We start from the raw sequence: 19,441 nt of genomic DNA on the forward strand, positions 1-19,441 counted from the left end.
ATTATGAGAGAGAATAATACAGTGAAAAATGCTTTCTATTCCATTGAATTTGTTGCTTGTTGTAAGGAAACAGAAACCAGATAGACCTGATAAGCAATTAAAAACATTTATTTTACATGAGAATATAAAAAAACAATAAAGAGCATGAAGTACAATGCAAAATTCTACTCCATATAAGACTTGAATAAAATTTCAAGGTTTAATGGTTTGAGACACTTCTATGATTTTGTATTCATCTAATTCTGATGTTAGGACCAGTTCAAAGGAAATTTTTGAGAAGCAATGACATAATATATAATTTACTTAATGTTGAAAATGTCCTTTTTGAATTAAAATATTAAAACAAACAGATTTGAAATTTCAGTTCTTAATCTTGTTAGAACCATTCTGATCAGAGAAATGGTCTTAAATTGATACAACAGGCTTAAACACTTAAATGATAAATCTCATAAATTGTGTCACATTTCTTTACTATGGAACTTTTAATGTTTCTTAACAATAACTTTTAAAACTCTCAAGGATGCTGGGGGTGTAGCTCAGTAGCAGACTGCTTGCCTAACATGTACAAGACCCTAGGTTTGAGCCTGGTACCACCAAAAAAAAAAAAAAAAAAAAAAGACCAGAAAAATCTCCCAAGGTGATAAGATACAAATGCCACCATTTTTTAACCTTAACATTAAAAAACACTCAAACAAATTAGAAAATGCACTTAGAGTTTGTCTTTTTAAATTTTAAATTCAAATCCATAAATGGTATTTACTTTGTGCCATGTATTATTATTATGGATGATGTGAAAAATAAAGGTGATCCAGGTGTAATCTCTGTTTTCCAGAAACTCACAGTCAAAATGAAGAAGCACCACACACACACACACACACACACACACACACACACACACATTTATAAACCAAGTATAATAATATGTCAAAGAACAGTAAGGAAAATCAAAATTTCAGCATTATCTTACTTTGACACTATTTTTCCTGTGATGGTTGGGAGGAAATTCACCGCAAAAGCATGTGTCTCTTCTGCAAGCACTGCTACAACAAAACTGTCTTCTATCTTATAGGTAGTGACAGATGTGGCTTTGGAACTGACACCCAACACCTAAATAAATAAAAAGATAGATAAATATCTATTTTTGTAAAAAAAAAAACAAAACAATTAGCTTTTTTATTCTTTGAATTAAACCAAATACAAAACTATCTTCAAAAGAGCTACCCTTTTATCCTCTTCCCCCATCACCCACATCCATAACCTATTTAACTAAGTCTATTTATTTGACATGTGTGAAACTATGACTTAAACTAAAAAATATAAATGTTTACAAGTTATATTTCTACCTTATTTTTCTATTATTTAAAATTAATCTCTACAACATGTAATTATTTGACTGCCTCAAAGAAAGTGATACAGATCTTACCTGATTTTGGGTTGTAAATCCAGACCTCTCAATTTTGCATGAATCCAAGGCCTTAATTTTTACCACTTTATCTTGATGAGCCTGGTAGGTCACTTTACAATTTCCAGAGACATCTTCCTAAAAAGAAAAGCAAAAATATAATGTTTGGGATTTGGCAGGGATCTTTTAATTCTAGTGGGAAGTGGCCTGAAAATTTAGGTCCTTAATACCTCACAATAAACAGCTTTTTATTTCAGGATGACAAAACAAAAATAGAGAATTTAGTCCCCTATAGTCTGTTCATTCTTTCTCACCTTCTTTGGCTGAAGATTATAGTACCCTTTTGATTGATCCAGAAATAACACAGCATTTTCTATTTCTCTCTATGCCCAACAAAAATGGCCTGGCAATAAATAAAACTCTAGTAAATAGATAATTATGTGGCACAGAGAGTTGATTTTTAAAACTACATCTAGACCGCGTGTGTGTGTGTGTGTGTGTGTGTTTGTGTGTGTGTGTATGTGTGTGTGTGTGTTACTTTGACTAGCCTTTTACGATGCTTAAAAACCCATGGGATTAATTAGACTCATTGTTAGTCCATCACCAATTTGAATTTAGGCAAATGTTTCCCAATATAGACTCAGCCTAGCTTCTCTGAGCTTTCCCCTGGGCTCTGCCAGCCTCGTCTGCCTCTACTCTAGCAAACTAGCCAGCATTCTCTTGGCCCAGGCCTGCCATCAGATTTTCTCTTCCATTCGTGGGCTAGTTGAATTCAAACTAGGAAAGTAGGAGTCCAGCTTTGATTACAGGTGTGATACTAGTGGATCTGCTTAACTTCTCCAATTGACCTCAGTTTCTTCATTTGCAAAATGAGGGAAGTTGGTACCAATTAGTGGTTCCCCACACTGACAGTTAATCCTAATTATCTGAGGAGATTGTTAAAATACAGATGTTCAGGTCCTCCCTAATCTACTGATCACAATCTCTGGGCTAATCCTCATAGGATAGTGGTACACAGTGATGTCTGGAAACCACTGGAATGATTCCCAATGTTTTCTGTATTTCTAACAATTATTCTAAGTTCTCTTACTTATTAGAAGTGGTTCTAAATCCCTTTACCTTGTATTTAAGTAAAAAAGCATTGGGGTAAATGACAACTGTTTCATATGTAAATGAGATTTGAGTAACCAACTCATCTTTTCTGAGCGATACCATTATAGTAACTCATCTACTGAATTTCTACAAGAAGAACTACTTATAAACAGTTTTGGCAACCCTATTGACAAACAAGATGCAGACTCCTTGGTAATGTTAGTAAGTACCTCATCGGTGGTTCCAGAGCTTAACTGCATCTGAAATAGGCTAGCCAAGCCTCTCTTGAGATTTGCTATGGCCACTGGCTCATTTGGATATGAGAAGAACTCCTTGACCTATGAGGAAAAAAAATAAAAAGGAACATATATGAAGCAAAAATGCATCATTTATCAGATTTAGTTAAATAAGTGACTAGAAAGGTGAGATTCTCACCTCCATTAATTCTGGGAGAAAGCAATCTGTTACTTCAAAGCTGTGATTTCTCTATGTGTGTGTGTGTGTGTGTGTGTGTGTGTGTGTGTTTGTGTGTGTGACAAGAAACTATTTAGATTTCTATGAAGATAGATCACTAAGATGTGAAATTTAGAGGGCTGATAGTGAAGGTTCTAACATGATGGGCATTGCATAGGGGAGGAAAGAGCACTAATCCAGGCTGGGATTTCTGTCAAAACAAGAATCGTTCAAGAAAGAAAAATTAGGAACAGTCCCTCTGACTGTTCTTTATCTGCAACCCTGTTGAAATGAAAACTAACCAAGTTTTACAATATCAGCAAATAAAAAGGTTCTTAGAAAAGAAGGGCAATTGTTACCCTTGAGACTTCTGAGGTGGCACAGCCTCTGAAGGCCATGACAAGGACCCAGGCATGGCTAAGATGCCCATGGATAAAATTCCAGAGGAGCAAGGTTTTTCCAGGGCATTCATGTTGACCTTGGGTAAAAGGAGATACAGAAAGTTGGAAGATTTGAGACAGAGTTGCTTACAGGCTGCTCCAGGTACTGCTCTGATGTTCCTTTAGAAGACAGGGAAAAGAAGAGGAATGAGGTGACTGTGATTTGGTAGCAACAATATGTAACTTCCCTTTGTTTTACCCTTGACATTTATAGCTACAGTGTCTTTTATTATTTGGATAAGTTAGCCAACGTTTAAGAAAAGGGCAAATATACAAAGAGAATATTCTGGCAAGTAGCCTGCTGTTTTTTATCCTGTATTGACTCCAAATACATCATGAGGTTTAGAAATAGAGGCTAGATATGTCTTCCCTGTAAAGATTCCCAAGGTCTGTGTTAATTGTAGCAGAGAATTTCTACCAGAAATATCTGGAATGCCTTCCTATTCATCTTTAAAAACAACCATGACTTTTCAAGTAAAATAGAAAGTTCAGTAATTATGCAACGAATTCAAATATAACTGAACAATTCAGTCTACGTAAAAACCTGTCATGCATTAAAAGAAGAGAATATTTTGCTAAATTATCCAAACAAGTGCCTCAACCCTTTATTTTTATTTCCTACATATACTCTCCCTAGTGACATATTTACTAGATACTTTATCTGACAATCAAGTTTAGTCATTACACTGGACAAACCTATAAATGTTGGAATAGTGTTGTTTGTCCCAGTTAAAAAGGAACTGGAATAATGACCTCAGTGTCTGAAAATCCATGGTATCATGTTCTCAAACAAATCACTGGCAATTTCTCAAATCCAAGCTGAGTTTCTGATGTTCTATATTGTAAATGGGGTCTTCTTTCCTTTAGTACACTGGGTCTCCTTTCCTTTAGCCGTGACAGTATTATTTCCTTTGCAAATACCTGGGGGTATGATATCTCCAGATAACATGCCTATTAGAGATGCTTAATGGGATTGTTTGAGCCCAGGGGAGGAAGTGCTCCCTCAGTGGTGGTGTGATTTTCTGGTGATATTCTGGTCTGAGACTTAAATACTTTAGAAAGCAAGGGGATCCATTAAGTGGGGAAAATACCTGTATCATTATCACTTCAGTTTCCTTCCAGGTTGCAAAATGTGCCTATTTTTAGATCTATTTAAATTTCACCTAAAATTTTAGGAAACCCACTTCTTTAATTTTTTGCTATGCAGAAGATCTCTTCTCTTACTGGCTTGCTTTTATGAATCAATCTTTGATCTTGATCTCTAGATACCAAGAAAATTATGTTAGAGCATTAGTTTTTCCTCTGAAGTCTGAAGAATGTAAACTATGAGACACAAAGAAAAAAAATCAATTTTTTCAATTAGTTTTATTGTTTTCCTAGAAATAGGGAAGGGGACAAGTGTTTTTAGTTTTTGTTTTTGTTTTGTTTTATTCTTTTTTTTTTTTTTTTTTTTTTTTTTTTTTTTTTTTGGTATGACTACTGTCTCTGGGGCTTAAATTATGATTCTTTAGAGCAGAACAGTGAAATTCAAAGTGAAGATAATACTTGTATCCCTAATTGCCAAGAGTCAAAATTATTTTAGAAAATAATAATACATCAGAACTTTTCAGTTCAATCCATGTGGCTGCCACAGCCACAATAATGAATAAATTCATTATTTCACAACAGGAACTAAGTTTTATTATACCCAGGCCATAAAGCTGATAACTTCCTTCAGTACTGAGATGGTTCTGAACATCCAAGAACACAAGGTTCTTATCTGAATCCATAGTCTCCAGACTTTCCAGAGCACGACAACAGGCACAACCAGGTTATAAACTAAGCCTTTAACCCAAGGAAACCAAATCTAGGAGACTGGGAAGGTTGTCAGTCTCCTAGTTGACTAGTCAAATTTGGGCAGCCATCTTCCAACATAGCTAGGAAATGGCACATTGGAAAACTAACAAATGAAGATATATGAAGAATATGAAAGCTCTCAAGGTGTCCCAGTTCCTTCGAAGGTTCAGTGTGTGTCCAGGAGTGAGGCTGCCAGATTCATAGAGCAAATTACTGTCTGGAAACAATGCAAAATAAGAGGCCAACTCAGCAGCCATGTGGTTAATTTAATCAATACACACAGCTAAAACCAGGCACGGAAACTTGATAATTGTCTGATTAATTAGATTAGCATTTCAGGCTAAAAAAGAAAAAAAATTAGAATTTATGCTGTAACTTGAGGCTCCTTTCTCTTGTCAATGTTAATCAGTTCAGCCACATAACTGTCAGATTTCCAACTTAGTTTATGATTTGTAGACAAAACTAGAGTCGTGCCCAAACACTTACGTAGGAAAAATGAGGAGCAATGGAAAAAGGAAAATGTGCAATGAACATGCATCTGGGTATTTTGATGGGTTTTCTTTTATAATGTAAATACAGGAGTTTTATAATGTAAATACAGGGGAGAGGAGAAGGGAGGACCTCTCTAGAAGGACAAAAATATATGCTGATGAGCATCCTTCAAATCACAGAAATTTCCAATAAAACTTAATTTCAGTAAAAAAAAAATGCTCTTTAAGAAAATTGTACCTCAGCAATTTACCCTGTCTTTGCATAATTTCTCTCAGAGTAGGTTGTAATCCCAAAGTAAAGATCTTTCTAACAAGGATGTAGCTCAAAATTCCACTTTGGCTTTTTAGTCTCCAGGGTCAAGTATTTTCCAACAAGTACTTTATTGTCTAATTGAGAGATATGACGATGTACTTTAACCTGTGGCTACAGTAAATCGTGACAAATCAAAGCTCTTCTAGAACTGGCACACTGGCATCACTGAAATAATGACGTGGCTGCTCCAATCCAGCCTTTGAACAGAGAGGGCAGTGAGTTATTTTGTGCATGTAGCAAAAGACTTTGTACTCAACCGCAAGTGAAGGAGCTATAAAATGACTGGGTGTCATTAAGATTATAAATGCAATTAATATTTTACGGACTCAAATGTCTTGCTACATTGGAAGCCCAGAGAAGAAAATAAGAGGATTTCATATTATTAACCAAGTTGAGACATATGCAGACCAAGTAAATGAAAACATACAGTAAAGAATGAAATAATGAATACTACACACCAACCAAAGAGACAGTTTTACAAATGCTTTCCAGCTGTCAGATAGTAGAACCAAGAAGTTTGAGCACAGATTCTGTTCCAAGTTCCTGCTCACCAGGAGTGTGACCTTAGCTGAGGTTCTTAATTTCTCTTAACTTAGGTCCCTATCTATCACAGGATGATAAAGCAGCACCTGCTTCCTGAGACTGTCACCAAGATAAGAGACTATACAGGTGATGTCTTCACTCAGTGCCTGGCACACAGGAAGTGCCCAGTGAGGTTTTGCTACTATTATGGAAACAATAAGGAAAATCATTCTCAAAGTCTGATTTATTTTAGTCCCAAATAATCTTATTTATCCATCCCTTTATTTTATAAACATTTATTGAGTTCCCACTATGAACAAGGTGTTGAAAATAAAGAGATATAGACATATTTTCTCCCCACAAGAAACTTAACTCTGAATATAGACAGCAGATAAATAGAGAAGATTGCGATACACTTTGATAAAGACTTTGCCAGAAATAAACTTAGGGACTCTGGGGCTGTGGAGTATGTTGGGGAAGGCTTTATGGAATACCACGCCAGTCAGTGCAAGGAATGGTTCTGAGTACTTGGTGAAGAGAGGGAGTGGGAGGATATGAAGTGGAGGAGGGGTTGGAATACAAAGAGGGATAGGAATTCCCTCCACCCTAAGTCGCAAGCAAGCAATGAACACAAATGATCAAAAGAAAAGGGATAAGGGCCACCAGTGAGCTACATGTGCCAAGAGTATTCTAAAGAGGGATGGTTATTTCCAACTGGCTGGAGGGTATGAACTGTACAAAGTAACAGGCCTGTGAGCAAAACCCACACACAGAAAGTATCTTGACAATTGGAGAAGAAAGAGAAAGCATTCCTGAAGATGGGGATTTATATTTGGTTATGGGAAGAGGTGAATATATATATTCCTTCTTGTGAGTCTTTTTTCAGTACTTTACAAGTACAAATGTGTATCTTGATTAACAATAGAGATATCTGAAATTTCTATTTTAAAATATTAGTTTTCATCTTTAATTTGAATATGAAAAATTTAATTTTAGAGATATGCAGAATTATAATTGTAATGTTCCTGTTCTGTTTTTCTACTTTGGTGCCTAAAATTGAGTTCTCATCTTCACTGATATATTTTTGTGTATGCCAATGACATATCTGTAACTTCCATATACCCACACATATAATGAGGTGGTGCACGCCTATAATCCTAACGACTTGGGAGGCTGAGGCAGGAGGATCAAAAGTTTGAGGCCAGCCTCAGCAACTTAGTGAGACTCCATCTCAGAAATAAAAAAATAAATAAAGGACTGGGGATATAGCTCAGTGGCAAAGTGCCTGAGGTTCAATCCCTAGTACCCATGAAAAATTGCCTCTTCATTTCAAATATATTAAGACCATTTAAAATAGACAAAGTTCAAACCATAAGTAATGACCTGTAACAGAATTTTTTGAGCAGTTTTTCAAATAAATATTATAAAATTCATTCATTATTTTTACCATTAAATGATTTTCCAAGTCATAGCTTTTAAAGAATCTCTAAGTACTTTTTAAAAAATCAGCTCTACCTTAGACATTCCAGGCTTTTTAAAAGCTTTGACTTTCTACTTTGCCTAGATATTGGTACCCTCAAAACAATTTAATATCACTTATCTAAGATATATCATTTCATTCTAATTTGTCTACTTACTTGAATTCATCTAATCATGCTGTGATAACCTGCTGTGTTATACCATCTCTGCAACTTTCTCATTTAATAAGGAATGTACTTTTTAATAGTGCTTCTCATCAATAAATAAATACTTTATTCTACTATAAAGATGAGTAGAAAACAAATTGACTAAAAGTATAAGAGAACTCAGAGTATCTATTTACTTTGGAAACATTTCATTTGCAATTTTTGAAATTTGTTCTTGAAATAATTCCATTTACCACAAAAGTAGTGACAACATGATTCCCTCAAAATAATATCTAATGAAGGGAAGAAAAATAGCTAGTTGGAGAAGAAAGATGTAGAACCTCCAAAATCCCTTTACCTTTCCACGGATTAGATGAAGGAGCACAGGTCTTTGCAGAGCTTCCAAGTTTGCCTTTCCTATGATTTTGGGTGGATTTTTTCCTTTGAAGATACTCTTCTCTCCTCTCTGCTGATTGACATTTTCGACCTTTACATCCGTTACCTAGAGTCATGTACGAAAGCCTGTTAGAAAAACTTCGATGTCTGTCTCTTGGAAAATAAAATGACGAAGTAATGGACCAAAAAAAGGTTGTCATTTTTCAATCCATGATTCATAGGACCTTGCCACTTTCACTTAAAAAGAACGGAGAAGGTATTTAAAAATTAGATTTTTAAAATTAGGCAAAATATCAACACTTAAAAATCCTGTGATCTCAGACTGTAACTGTGATGTGGCTATGGTTTTTCCATGCCACTCTCACTCTTGTCACTTGTTTGAGCCATTGCTATTGCCTGATCACATCACTTTCTGTATATTTGTCTAAAAGGACTCCTTCCCCATTGGACCATATCTGTATATAAAAAATTATAGGTAAACAGTCTGAACAAGGACGTATATATATTTTTTTTTCAGAATAACTTATTGTTCTCTTGAGAAATGGCTCAGAAAAATGGGTGATGACACTTTGATCCAACTTGAAAAATACAACAACTATCAGAGACAGCCAAGCAAAGATCACTTGGAAAATGGGTTGCAGTGAACCTTATTATAAAGGACACCAGAAACCACTTGTTTCAAGTACTTGGTTCTGTGTACCTAATATGCAGAAAAATTACTGACTATATTAAAGAAATCTATTACCTTTAGGTTTTAGAAAAGCAAGTATATAGTCATCAAATAATAAAATTGTAAAAGGTTCTACAGACCATCTAATTGAACTTCATTCTCAACATGTGAATCTAAACCATCATAATTGACCAAATACTGCCATGTGAGGGAGGTCTTTGTTCCTTTGGAGAGAATACAAAATAGGTGTACTCCTTCACTGGTGATTCCTCCCGTTAAATCAAGAATTTCAGACACCTCCTAATTTAACTTGCCTTTCACTTAGTCTCAATTGTTTTTCAAATGATATGGAATGTAGATCCCTCACTCCAAGAACATTTTGAATGGATTCTAGTTTAATGCCCTTATTAACACGCAGAATTGAACATCATACTTCAGTTGCCCACCAGCATATATTGCCTGTTTCAACATCTTGGAAAAATAAAATCACTTTTGATCTGTAAAAACTTCAAAACTGAATCTAGCACCGATTTAGAGAAAGGTAGCAAATGAAATAGTTATATAACCAAGAGCACAGCACAAGTACTGTCAAATGGTATATTTCTCAAAGACGTTGCTGACAACTAATCCGTGTGTGTGTGTGTGTGTGTGTGTGTGTGTGTGTGTGTGTGTTGTTTTCAGCAGAAAATGCTCACTGTGATTTGGATTAGTTGGTCATCATCACCATCAGGGTTCCTCCACAGTAAGACAACATCCACACTGGAAGAGACTCGGTAGCCCACACTGTCTTGGAGTTTTCCTTTGCCCCCATCAAGGAACACTTCAGTGGAGTAGGTGAGCTTGTATAGCCGGTCATTATTTAATGAAAGACCAGTTGTGTGACCTGCATAAAGAGAGTGACACAGTCAAGTTTTAATTGTAAGACAGTCATTAGGCCAGGGAATGTATTAACTTAACACCAGTACTTTCCTCTACTTCACTGGTGCTCACTGGGAGCTTAGTAAGTAACTGCTGAAGCAAATATGGTCCTGCTTCTCCACCTGTGAGAGATCAGTGGTTGAAAAACATAAATTTTAAGACAACCAACTAACAAACTAATTCCCATTTCAGAAAACCAGTTTGTACCTCTTGTCAGTTATCAGGTTATCCAAATATTGCCCTGGTTGAACGAAAGAACATTTTTTCAAGAAAATGCCATTGTATCATTTCTTATTATGTAAACATGAGTTCAATTAACTAATTGGAGTTGCTTTATAAATTTATTAAAAATCATATATAATTAACAAGAACCATTTTGTAATTTCCATATTTTTAATGCCAACAGTTGAATGTCAAAGTAGTGATAGTAGTTCTATAAGGGCATTTCTTTAATTTGTATATTTTTGATATTTAAGAAATAAGCCCCCAGTATAATTTACTCTATTAACTTACTTAGTAAACTTTTAGTGCAAAGGTACATTTTAAGACTATACCTAAAAAAATTTAAATTAGCTTTGCTACAATAAAGGGATTTTTACTAAATAAAGTCCTAGCATAGGCTTAAATTTGATCAGGGACAATTTATTTATTTACTTATATGCATTCAGTTTTTCAGTACTGGGGACTGAACCTAGGACCTCATGTATGCTAGGAAGCCCTTTACCACTGAACTACATCTCTAACTCCACCAGGTGCTGTTTAATATCAAATAGTGCACATATACATCAGTATTGTGGGTCAAGAAACTGACATATGAACTGTTTCCAATTCAGTTTAACTTATCTCCAAGAAATGTAAAGAAGGATCAATATGTCTTCCTCAGAAATGACTTGAAGTTTATGGTCATATAAAATTTTGGAGGGTATATTTTCTATGAATGGCTTTCAAGAGATTATCGAGAAAATTTCAGTATGCTTCCTTTAGGACTAATGATGTTACACTGCCAAGTTAACTATAGCAGGCAACCATTATTTTTCTTCCTGAAGAACTATATGTATGGAGAGAGGGGCAGGGAAGAGAATGAAGTGGCTAGATCAAAAGTGAGGTAGTTGAAAAAGGAAGTATAATTACTTTCAAAAACCAAAAAATTAAGAAAGCTTCTAAAAAGCCTTTACCATCTATACAGTAATAAACTATTCCTCCAGCTCCAATACCTGCTAAAGCACCTATTGCCTGGAGGGCATTTTTATGTATGAACATAAAAATCTATTGTGTTAAGCACTAGTATTACTCATTTTACAGATGTGGAAACTGAGCAAAACTGAGATTATACAATTTACCCAAAGATCCCCCGGTAATTAGTTGTGGAGACATGATTCGAACCTTAGTCATTTGGTTGCAGAGACCATGCTCTTGCTTATACTGTATATTGTGGAAACTTTAGATTGAATTATTTGCCATTTCTAGGGAGTGAGATAGAAATTCATTCATTCATTGAACAAGGATGTACCAAGTTCCTGTTGGATGGTAGGCAATTATCTGGACTCTGGGGCTATACAAAACTATAAGGAGACAAAATTCCTACCATCATGGAGTTTTCATTTAAATGACAGGGAGATGAGCAGTAAAACAAAAATAAGTACACAAGCAAATTATATACTATGTTAGAAATGCTAATGAAGAAAACTGAAGCAGGGAAGGGAATGGGGATGCTGAAGGAAAGACCTCTGTGGGAAGGTAAAGGCCTTAGGCTAGCCACATAGTCATATATGGGGAGAATATGCCCTGCACTACTCCCACTATTACTCCCTAGTCCCTCCACAGAAGTAGCAAGTGCAAAGGCCTGTTGCAGGATTCATGCAGGTGTGATGCAGGACCAGCCTAGAGGCCAAAGGGACTGGAAATGAGCAAATGAAAAGCACAGCAGAAAGAGATGAGCCAAACAGTGGAGACGTGGGGGAACATCTGCATTGACTTGGAGTTTGACTCCGAGTGAGATGGAAAGCTTGCCAGAGAGTTTTAGGTGGTGACCTGGTTTTAGGTTTTAGGTATTTCATGATCTGATGAAGTTTCAAAGAAAGAGGACAAGAATTTAACAGGATTCAAGAGGTGGGTAAAGGAAGTATGAGAGTAAGTATCTAAGTGTGCACACACAAAACCAAACTGTCCAAACATCAAGTTGAGGACCTGAGGTCTGACACACAGAAGGCAGAGAGAGTCAAGAAGGAGATGAAGTCTGTGATCCCTCCAACCTCCCATCTCTGCCTCCTCTGCATTTTAACTGGGGATTCTGCAGGAGGTTCAAACACTGGCTTTATGTCCAGGAAAGATATTTTGGCTGGGGAAGCTTCTTCTTCTTTTTCTTTTCTTTTCTTTCTTTTTTTCTTTTCTTTTTCTTCCTTTTTTTTTTTTTTTTAATGACACCTAACAAATTCCACATAGGACATAAAGGAAATAAATAGATGTTTTCTTATCTAATCTTCATAGCAGTTCTAGAAGGTAAGCATTATGTGAGAGCTGACAGAAACCAATTCCCAGTGTGACCCAATAAAGCAAACATAATGCAGAATTTGATATTCAGATTCAACTGAAATCCAAGTTTGTGGCCTACATGAAGGTGCCTTCTGATTAAAATAACTACGAAAAAAATTGGAGGAAGCTAGTCTGTCTTAAATTTCAAAGCTTTCAAAACTATCATGCAGTTCATTTTTTCTTACTTTTTCTGTTCAAAGGAACACAAAAAGGAACAATAGATCAATTCTTGATTATGACTTGAAGGGAATAAAGCATAGGGAAGAAAGGGCCCTGTTGGTCCAAAGCTTTTTTCTACCTCATTCAATAGGCCTAAAATGCTTGTTCTTTTGCCTAATGCTTAAAAAGCCTAAAATAGTTCAAATAATTAGATTGTGCCACAGTGTTCTTCTGTTATTCCTTCCTCTTTCTCTGTTACGTTATTCAGAGGTCTGGAAACACTGGGCGTTGGCGGCGTTATATTATTGACTTGGTTTCTTTGTTAGGGTATTGCTCTTCAGAATATGCATAATGGCATTTTTGGGGAACCAGTGTCAGTGAAACCAAAACCAAAAGTCAGAAAGGAGTCAGTACCTCTTCAATTTGTTCCTTCAACTGCATTTAGAGTTTTTGAAGTGACTGAAGAGCAACAACACTCTTAGTCTGGAATGCTTTAAGAAATATTTTAAAATACAATACTCATTTGGAAAACTTAGGTACAATAGCACTGCTAATTGGCTTAAGCATGGGACAAAGCAGAGGTAAACTAAAATGAGGTGTGAGGCGCTGGGCAATGGTGATAAGGGTGAGACGTGACGAGTGTAAGATGCAACACAGAACTATAAAGTCAGAGGTAAAAGACGAGGAAGAGAAAAATAAAATAAAATAAGGAAGATGATTCACATAAACAGAGCAAAAAATAAGGATAGAGTCGGGCTGAAAGTGAAGTGAAGGAACCATTCAGGTTTAGAGGTGGTGACAAAGTTAAACAGAAAGTAAAAGCATTACATAGGGGAAACCCAAAGACTGTACTGAGAACAAACCCACCATACAAAGCATAATTATGAAAAAGTAGGAAGGCTGGGTACAGGGACCCACACCTATAATCCCCAGAATTGGGAGGCTGAGGTAGGAGGATTACAAGTTTGAGGCCAGTCTCAGCAATTTAAAGAGAACTTCAGCAATTAAAATAAAAAATAAAAAGGGCTGGGGACGTAGGTCAGTGGTAGAGGGCCCCTAGCTTCAATCCCAGTACCCATTTTCCCCAAAAGTAAGGAAAATTTGAGTCTTCAAAAAGTTCATACTCAGCATATCAAATAATCTCTTCTACTAATATTAATCTCAGTCCTCTCCTCCATTCTCTTCTTGTGCCAATCTGCCCTTAACATCCACCCAAAATTTAGAAATTACTAAACAGTTGTATTGGTAAATTAAATTACAGATGAGTTTTGATGTGATGCACAGGATCGGAACATTTAGAATGGCCTAATTTTGAGAGAGCTTGTTGGTTAGATGTCAATCATCATGAAGGCAAAGAATCTATAATGAAATCGTGGTATTATAATACCAAAGGTCATTTCATCCAAGAAGAAAGAACTAGTCCTTTTCATTTGTGATATTTGGAATAAGCAATGTACACTTAGAAGCCAGTGAAGCTTAAACTTAAGGTTCCTTCCAGGACTTTGGAAGGGAACCCTAGTGATGTGTACACATATCTTATCTTTTTGCAGTAGCCTTTGAAAAAGTAAGATATTTTTGTACTCTTTTTTCAAAGACAGACTCTAAATTGCTTAAGTTTCAGGTTCTAAAATCTGGATTTGCCACTGAGCTTGCATATAGCAATCTGTCATGTTTTCCCTGTGTGCTGTTGAATGTATATGTGTCTATATAGTGTGTGTGTTTAAATTCTTTATAAGTGCATTTGCATTTTCCTAGTTTATAGAATGGAAATAAGAGTAGTCCACCATAACAGCTATAATCTCTATTATTTTTCTCAAAATTATCATGGTAGTAGGGCTGATATTATGGTATTTATATCATTCATATTTCAAATATTTTAGAGTTTGACAGTAAAATAGCTCTAATAATTCTCAGATATGATTTACAAATCATTACTTTTCTCTCATTAATTTTTTTTTCATCCAAGTAAGGACCAAACTTACTTTAAATACAGTTTAGAAACTGGTGAAAATGTATTATCTTTCACTCAGGAACCTAAAGTACAATTTACTTGGGTGAAATAATTTAAATTTAGTCCTCTACTCATCGTTCCAATGACAAAGTTTGTCATTTTCTCTCACGTGGAAATTTTCCATATATCTTGACACAAATATCACTTTATGATCAAAAGCCCATTTATCCCAAACAGGTATTAAAAGTTTATCAAAGAGTTCTTTTACATCAATTACTATGAGTTAAGTAGTTTTAAAAGCAGACCCATACTAAGTTGCTAGTTAGATTGATGGGTTTTAACAATCTCTAAAAAGTGACAATTTTACACGGAGCAACATTCAGAAATTCAAGTAGTTTATAATCTATCTGATATAATGTAAGATTCCATATTAGTACATTTCATACAGTCCTTTGAAACCATTCCTCATAAAACGGTTTTTTTTTTTCCTCTTGCTTTTTCTGGAGATAATGATATATAAATATATATATATATATATTTTTTTAATCACTTCCATCTTAAAATAAAAACTAACTCACAACACTATTTTTCCAAAGATAAGTCTTGTTTCTTAAACCTATATCATATTTTTTTTCTTAATTCACCAACTGTGATTATTCTAGCACTTTTGAATGGTAATGGATTAAATATATTGCCATTTCATTCATAATTCTTTAGTAAATCAAATGCCCTTTTCATTGGGTCTAATTCTTCTTGATGTCACATTGCTAAGCAACTAGAAGGAAATCTAAGTACTGAAGTTTTTTTTTAAATCCTCTTTTACAATTCAAATGAAGGAGTTGCACTGGGCTTTACCAAAAGCAGTGGGTAACAAAAGCTGGCTTCTTTTTCCCCTCTTTTAAAAATAGACTCGGAATGAAAAACTGAAGCAAGAAACACACTGGTAAGAAAGAAAAAGAAAATGGAAGCAGAAAGTTGAATTTAGTTTTCATGTCAACCTAGTCTTGCTTTCACAAACATTCCAAAATTACACGGCTTTGAAGATGGTTTAGTTAGGAACTCTTCCACTGCACGTGCACACACACACACACACACACACACACACACACACACACACTTTCTCCCTAAAGACCAAAATTAAAGTTTAGCAAAAGACAATACAAACTTACCTTTAACAGAAGCTGAATAGGAGGAAATGAAGCAGAGAAAAAGCACAGCAAGAAGAATCATGTTGACTGACTACCTTCTACTGCATCCAGTCCCAAGCTAGGAGTCACTGAGAGATGGACTCTTCAGATGTTAGCCAGCAAGGGAGTGACCCTCCTCAGAACCTGCGACAATAATGTTTATCTTTGGGGAAAGGTCAGATTCCAAACTCCAAAATCAGGACCTAAGTTCACCAAAGGGCTCATTATTAATGATTAAACAAATGTAGGTGGGCTGTAGTTTTCAGCTTCTCACTCTTTTTATTTTTTTCAATCCATAAGGAAAATTCAGAAAGTTTATACATTTGAAAACTAAACCAGGTCAGTCTACCTTCCTATAAATACAGAAATACTGAAGGACATTTCAAGCAAAGGGTGGGATTTTTTCTGCCCAATACATAGTCATCATGTCTGTGATATTAACTGCCTATATTCACATTTCACTACTTCATGTGGGAGGGTGGCAAGGATTCTCAAACTCAGCTAAGCCTAATTAAATTTTAATATGTCTTATATGGTCATTTTTAACTTTTTTGTATTATTTTATGCCATTTTTAAAAATCATCGTATTAGAATTTAAATTTAGACTAAGATGTGCCACTACCAATTACTTTAAAATAAGATTAAAACAGAATTTTCATTCCTAAAGCAGAGATGAGTCTCCTTGTGTGTGAAACTATAGGGGGTTGAAGCAAATCAGTGTTGTGCATCATTAATGGGCTAGCAGACCAATTGAGTAGGTCATGGTAGACCTCTATTTGTATCTAAGGTAAGACATACTTGTGTGAGTTCACAGGCTGATTAGCTTGTGCTTTCTGATTTCTATTTCCAGGAAGAGATTCAGAGGGCAAATCACAGTTCTCAGCAATTTTGCTACAGAATATTAATTAGGAAATTTCTCTAGAATTAAAATACATATCCTGGTATGGCTAAGGCCATGCTAGCTGAACCAACCCTTGTCCCTGGGACCTCCCATGAGAAAGACCTGACATGAACAAAACCTGTTAAACCAAAGCGGCATGGAGAAGGTAGTGGGGGAGGGGGAGAGGGTTGCTGGTGGAGTGTCATTTCAATGTACTTGAAAATACTTATGGCCATGTTTCAGTATCATATGGATTCTTAAATGTACCCTGATTGCTCTCGAAATCCTTTTGTAGAACCCCAACCTGAAGTTTGAATCTTTCAAACAACTAGGAAAAAGATAGCAGACTTAATGGGGCCACAAAATAAAATAAAAATTTAGAAATTTTCAAAGCGTTATTTCTTCTTCAAGTATATTTTCACATGAGGAATAAAAAGATGAAATTCTTTGTTTTATTATCTATCGAGATTAAAACTTAATATGCCATCATGTTTTTTATAATAATCTTGGCTGAAGTACCTAATAAAAAATAAGTTGTTTGATTAGGAATCTCCTTAAAGCTATAAATACTAAGTTTTCCTGGGATTTAACAGAAAAGGTCACTTTTTTTTTCCTGTAACTCCTTATAGCAGAGACTGTCAAGTGTATTTCTTTTTGCTCTTATTTTTCACTTGTTCTTTTTAGATATACATGACAGTAGAATGCATTTTGACATATTATACGTTCATGGGGTTTAACTTATTCTAATCAGAATCCCATTCTTGTGGTTGTACATGGTGTGGAGTTTCACATAGTGTATTCACATGTGAACGTAGGAAATTTATGTCCAATTAATTCTACTGTTTTTCCTATTCCCTCACCCTCATCCTTCCCTTCATCTTGAGAAAAAATAATTTTGTTGAGAAAATAAAAGTATTATGAATAGATGGGATTACCAACACAAGGTAATGTGAAAGTGCTCTTTGCTTTCCATTTGAATAGACATCTAAATGTTCCCACAATTTCTGTATTATACTTGTGGGGATATGAAACAATTATAATCACTTAAGCTTTACTTCCACATATCTTTAAATTAAGGACTAGTTTGCTTCTTATTTGATTCTATAAGAACTGTCTTTTGTATTTTCATTGGAGACTTGCAGTTAAATAGACTTTTAAAGTTTGGGGTTATACTATGTGGTTCATGATACGTGTCTCTTCGGGTAAAGTACTACTTGTTGTCAGGCGTTTACCAGAGTTCAACCAATAAAAGGCATATCACTATTGCCTAATAAAATAACTGCTGTTTCAGGTGAGCATTTGATTTCCACTAGAAAGCGCCTGAGAGTCATTGTACTAGAGTTGTTTCAACATAGGATGTTCAACAAGGCTGCTTCTATTGGTTAAAAATAACATCACCCTTTTATATTTTGTGTATAACCTTTTCTTTTTACACAAACATTTGAGAAAAGACTTCCTGTGATTGCTTCACCAAGGTGAAATAAGAATGTCAAATCCTTTCCACATTGAATAAACTCTAGACCAAAGAAGCATCCTCTTCTGTTGCTCTGCAGATCAAGCAGAACAAATGCTGTACAATATATGTTGGAGGTACCTCCTAATACTCCCCAGTTATTTTACGTAGCATGTGCGGCAGGGTAGAAGCACAGGACAGTATAAAAATAACAAGAGTTCCTGTCTGTGGAACAATTACCACACATAATACACTATGTTAAGTGATTTATATTTTTTATAATATATCATCATAATAATCATCCCACATATTAGAAAAACTAGGCTCAGATTAATTTAGTAAAGCCTTTTAAGAAATATAGGAAAACAAACCTTAAAACCTATATCCAATGTTCTTCTTACATAAAACCATTAAAGATGGGAAGTAGAAAAAATTAATTTCTTATGTATGCCATGAAATTATCAGTAGGAACTGTCTTTTTAGTAAGTCCATCACAATTGTACATGGAAGCTCATGAAGCACCTGATTTTTGTAGTTAGATGTTCTAAGGTCACAATACAGGGGAAACACTGATTTATACTAGTTAGGAAAAATCATAGAATACATTTTAAAATAATGCTGTTACCATGAAATTCCTTTGGTGGTATGTGACACTGAAATATTTCCTGTACTACCACTTTGCCTCAATAAGTAAGGGCACAATGAAATAAAGATGGATGACTAATTCCAAAGTGCAGTTGTTTCTGTAGAGTATCATACGTTATTAACAGGGGTTAACTTATTTTTGTAGATTAGAAGATAGATGAACTTTACCCACTAAAGGTTGAAAGGAAATGTATTGCCCCACTAGATACAGATATAGTAAGTCAGGGTGTATGATCACTATATGAGAAGAAAATCATCATCAGAACACTTTGCTTTGTTCTTACAAACATGACATTGTTAAAGTGGTATGAATCTACACCATGCACAACCATAGAAACAAAATGATGTAACCCGTTTGTGTACAATGAATCAAAATGCAGTCTGTAAAAAATAAAAATTAAAAAAATAAATTTTAGGAGGATATTTCCCTAAAAGGTCATAATGGTTAAGTCTAGTAATATTTTCAGTTTAATAAT

At 35.1% G+C, this 19,441-nt stretch overlaps 1 protein-coding gene across 1 annotated transcript in view; it reads right to left on the reverse strand.

Moving 5' to 3' along the window:
* Mttp (microsomal triglyceride transfer protein) overlaps positions 1–16,109 on the reverse strand; it is a 47,828-nt gene extending 31,719 nt beyond the window's left edge. Inside the window, 6 exon segments of the mRNA XM_047566667.1 lie at positions 968–1,107; positions 1,424–1,540; positions 2,725–2,832; positions 8,533–8,676; positions 9,936–10,123; positions 15,970–16,109. Of these exon segments, the coding sequence (XP_047422623.1) occupies positions 968–1,107; positions 1,424–1,540; positions 2,725–2,832; positions 8,533–8,676; positions 9,936–10,123; positions 15,970–16,030 (758 nt within the window). The 5' untranslated portion in view covers positions 16,031–16,109.
* Positions 16,110–19,441: the final 3,332 nt, after the last annotated feature.

Source organism: Sciurus carolinensis, chromosome 10 (assembly GCF_902686445.1).
Source record: "Sciurus carolinensis chromosome 10, mSciCar1.2, whole genome shotgun sequence".
In the NCBI taxonomy this organism is placed as follows: Eukaryota; Metazoa; Chordata; class Mammalia; order Rodentia; family Sciuridae; genus Sciurus; species Sciurus carolinensis.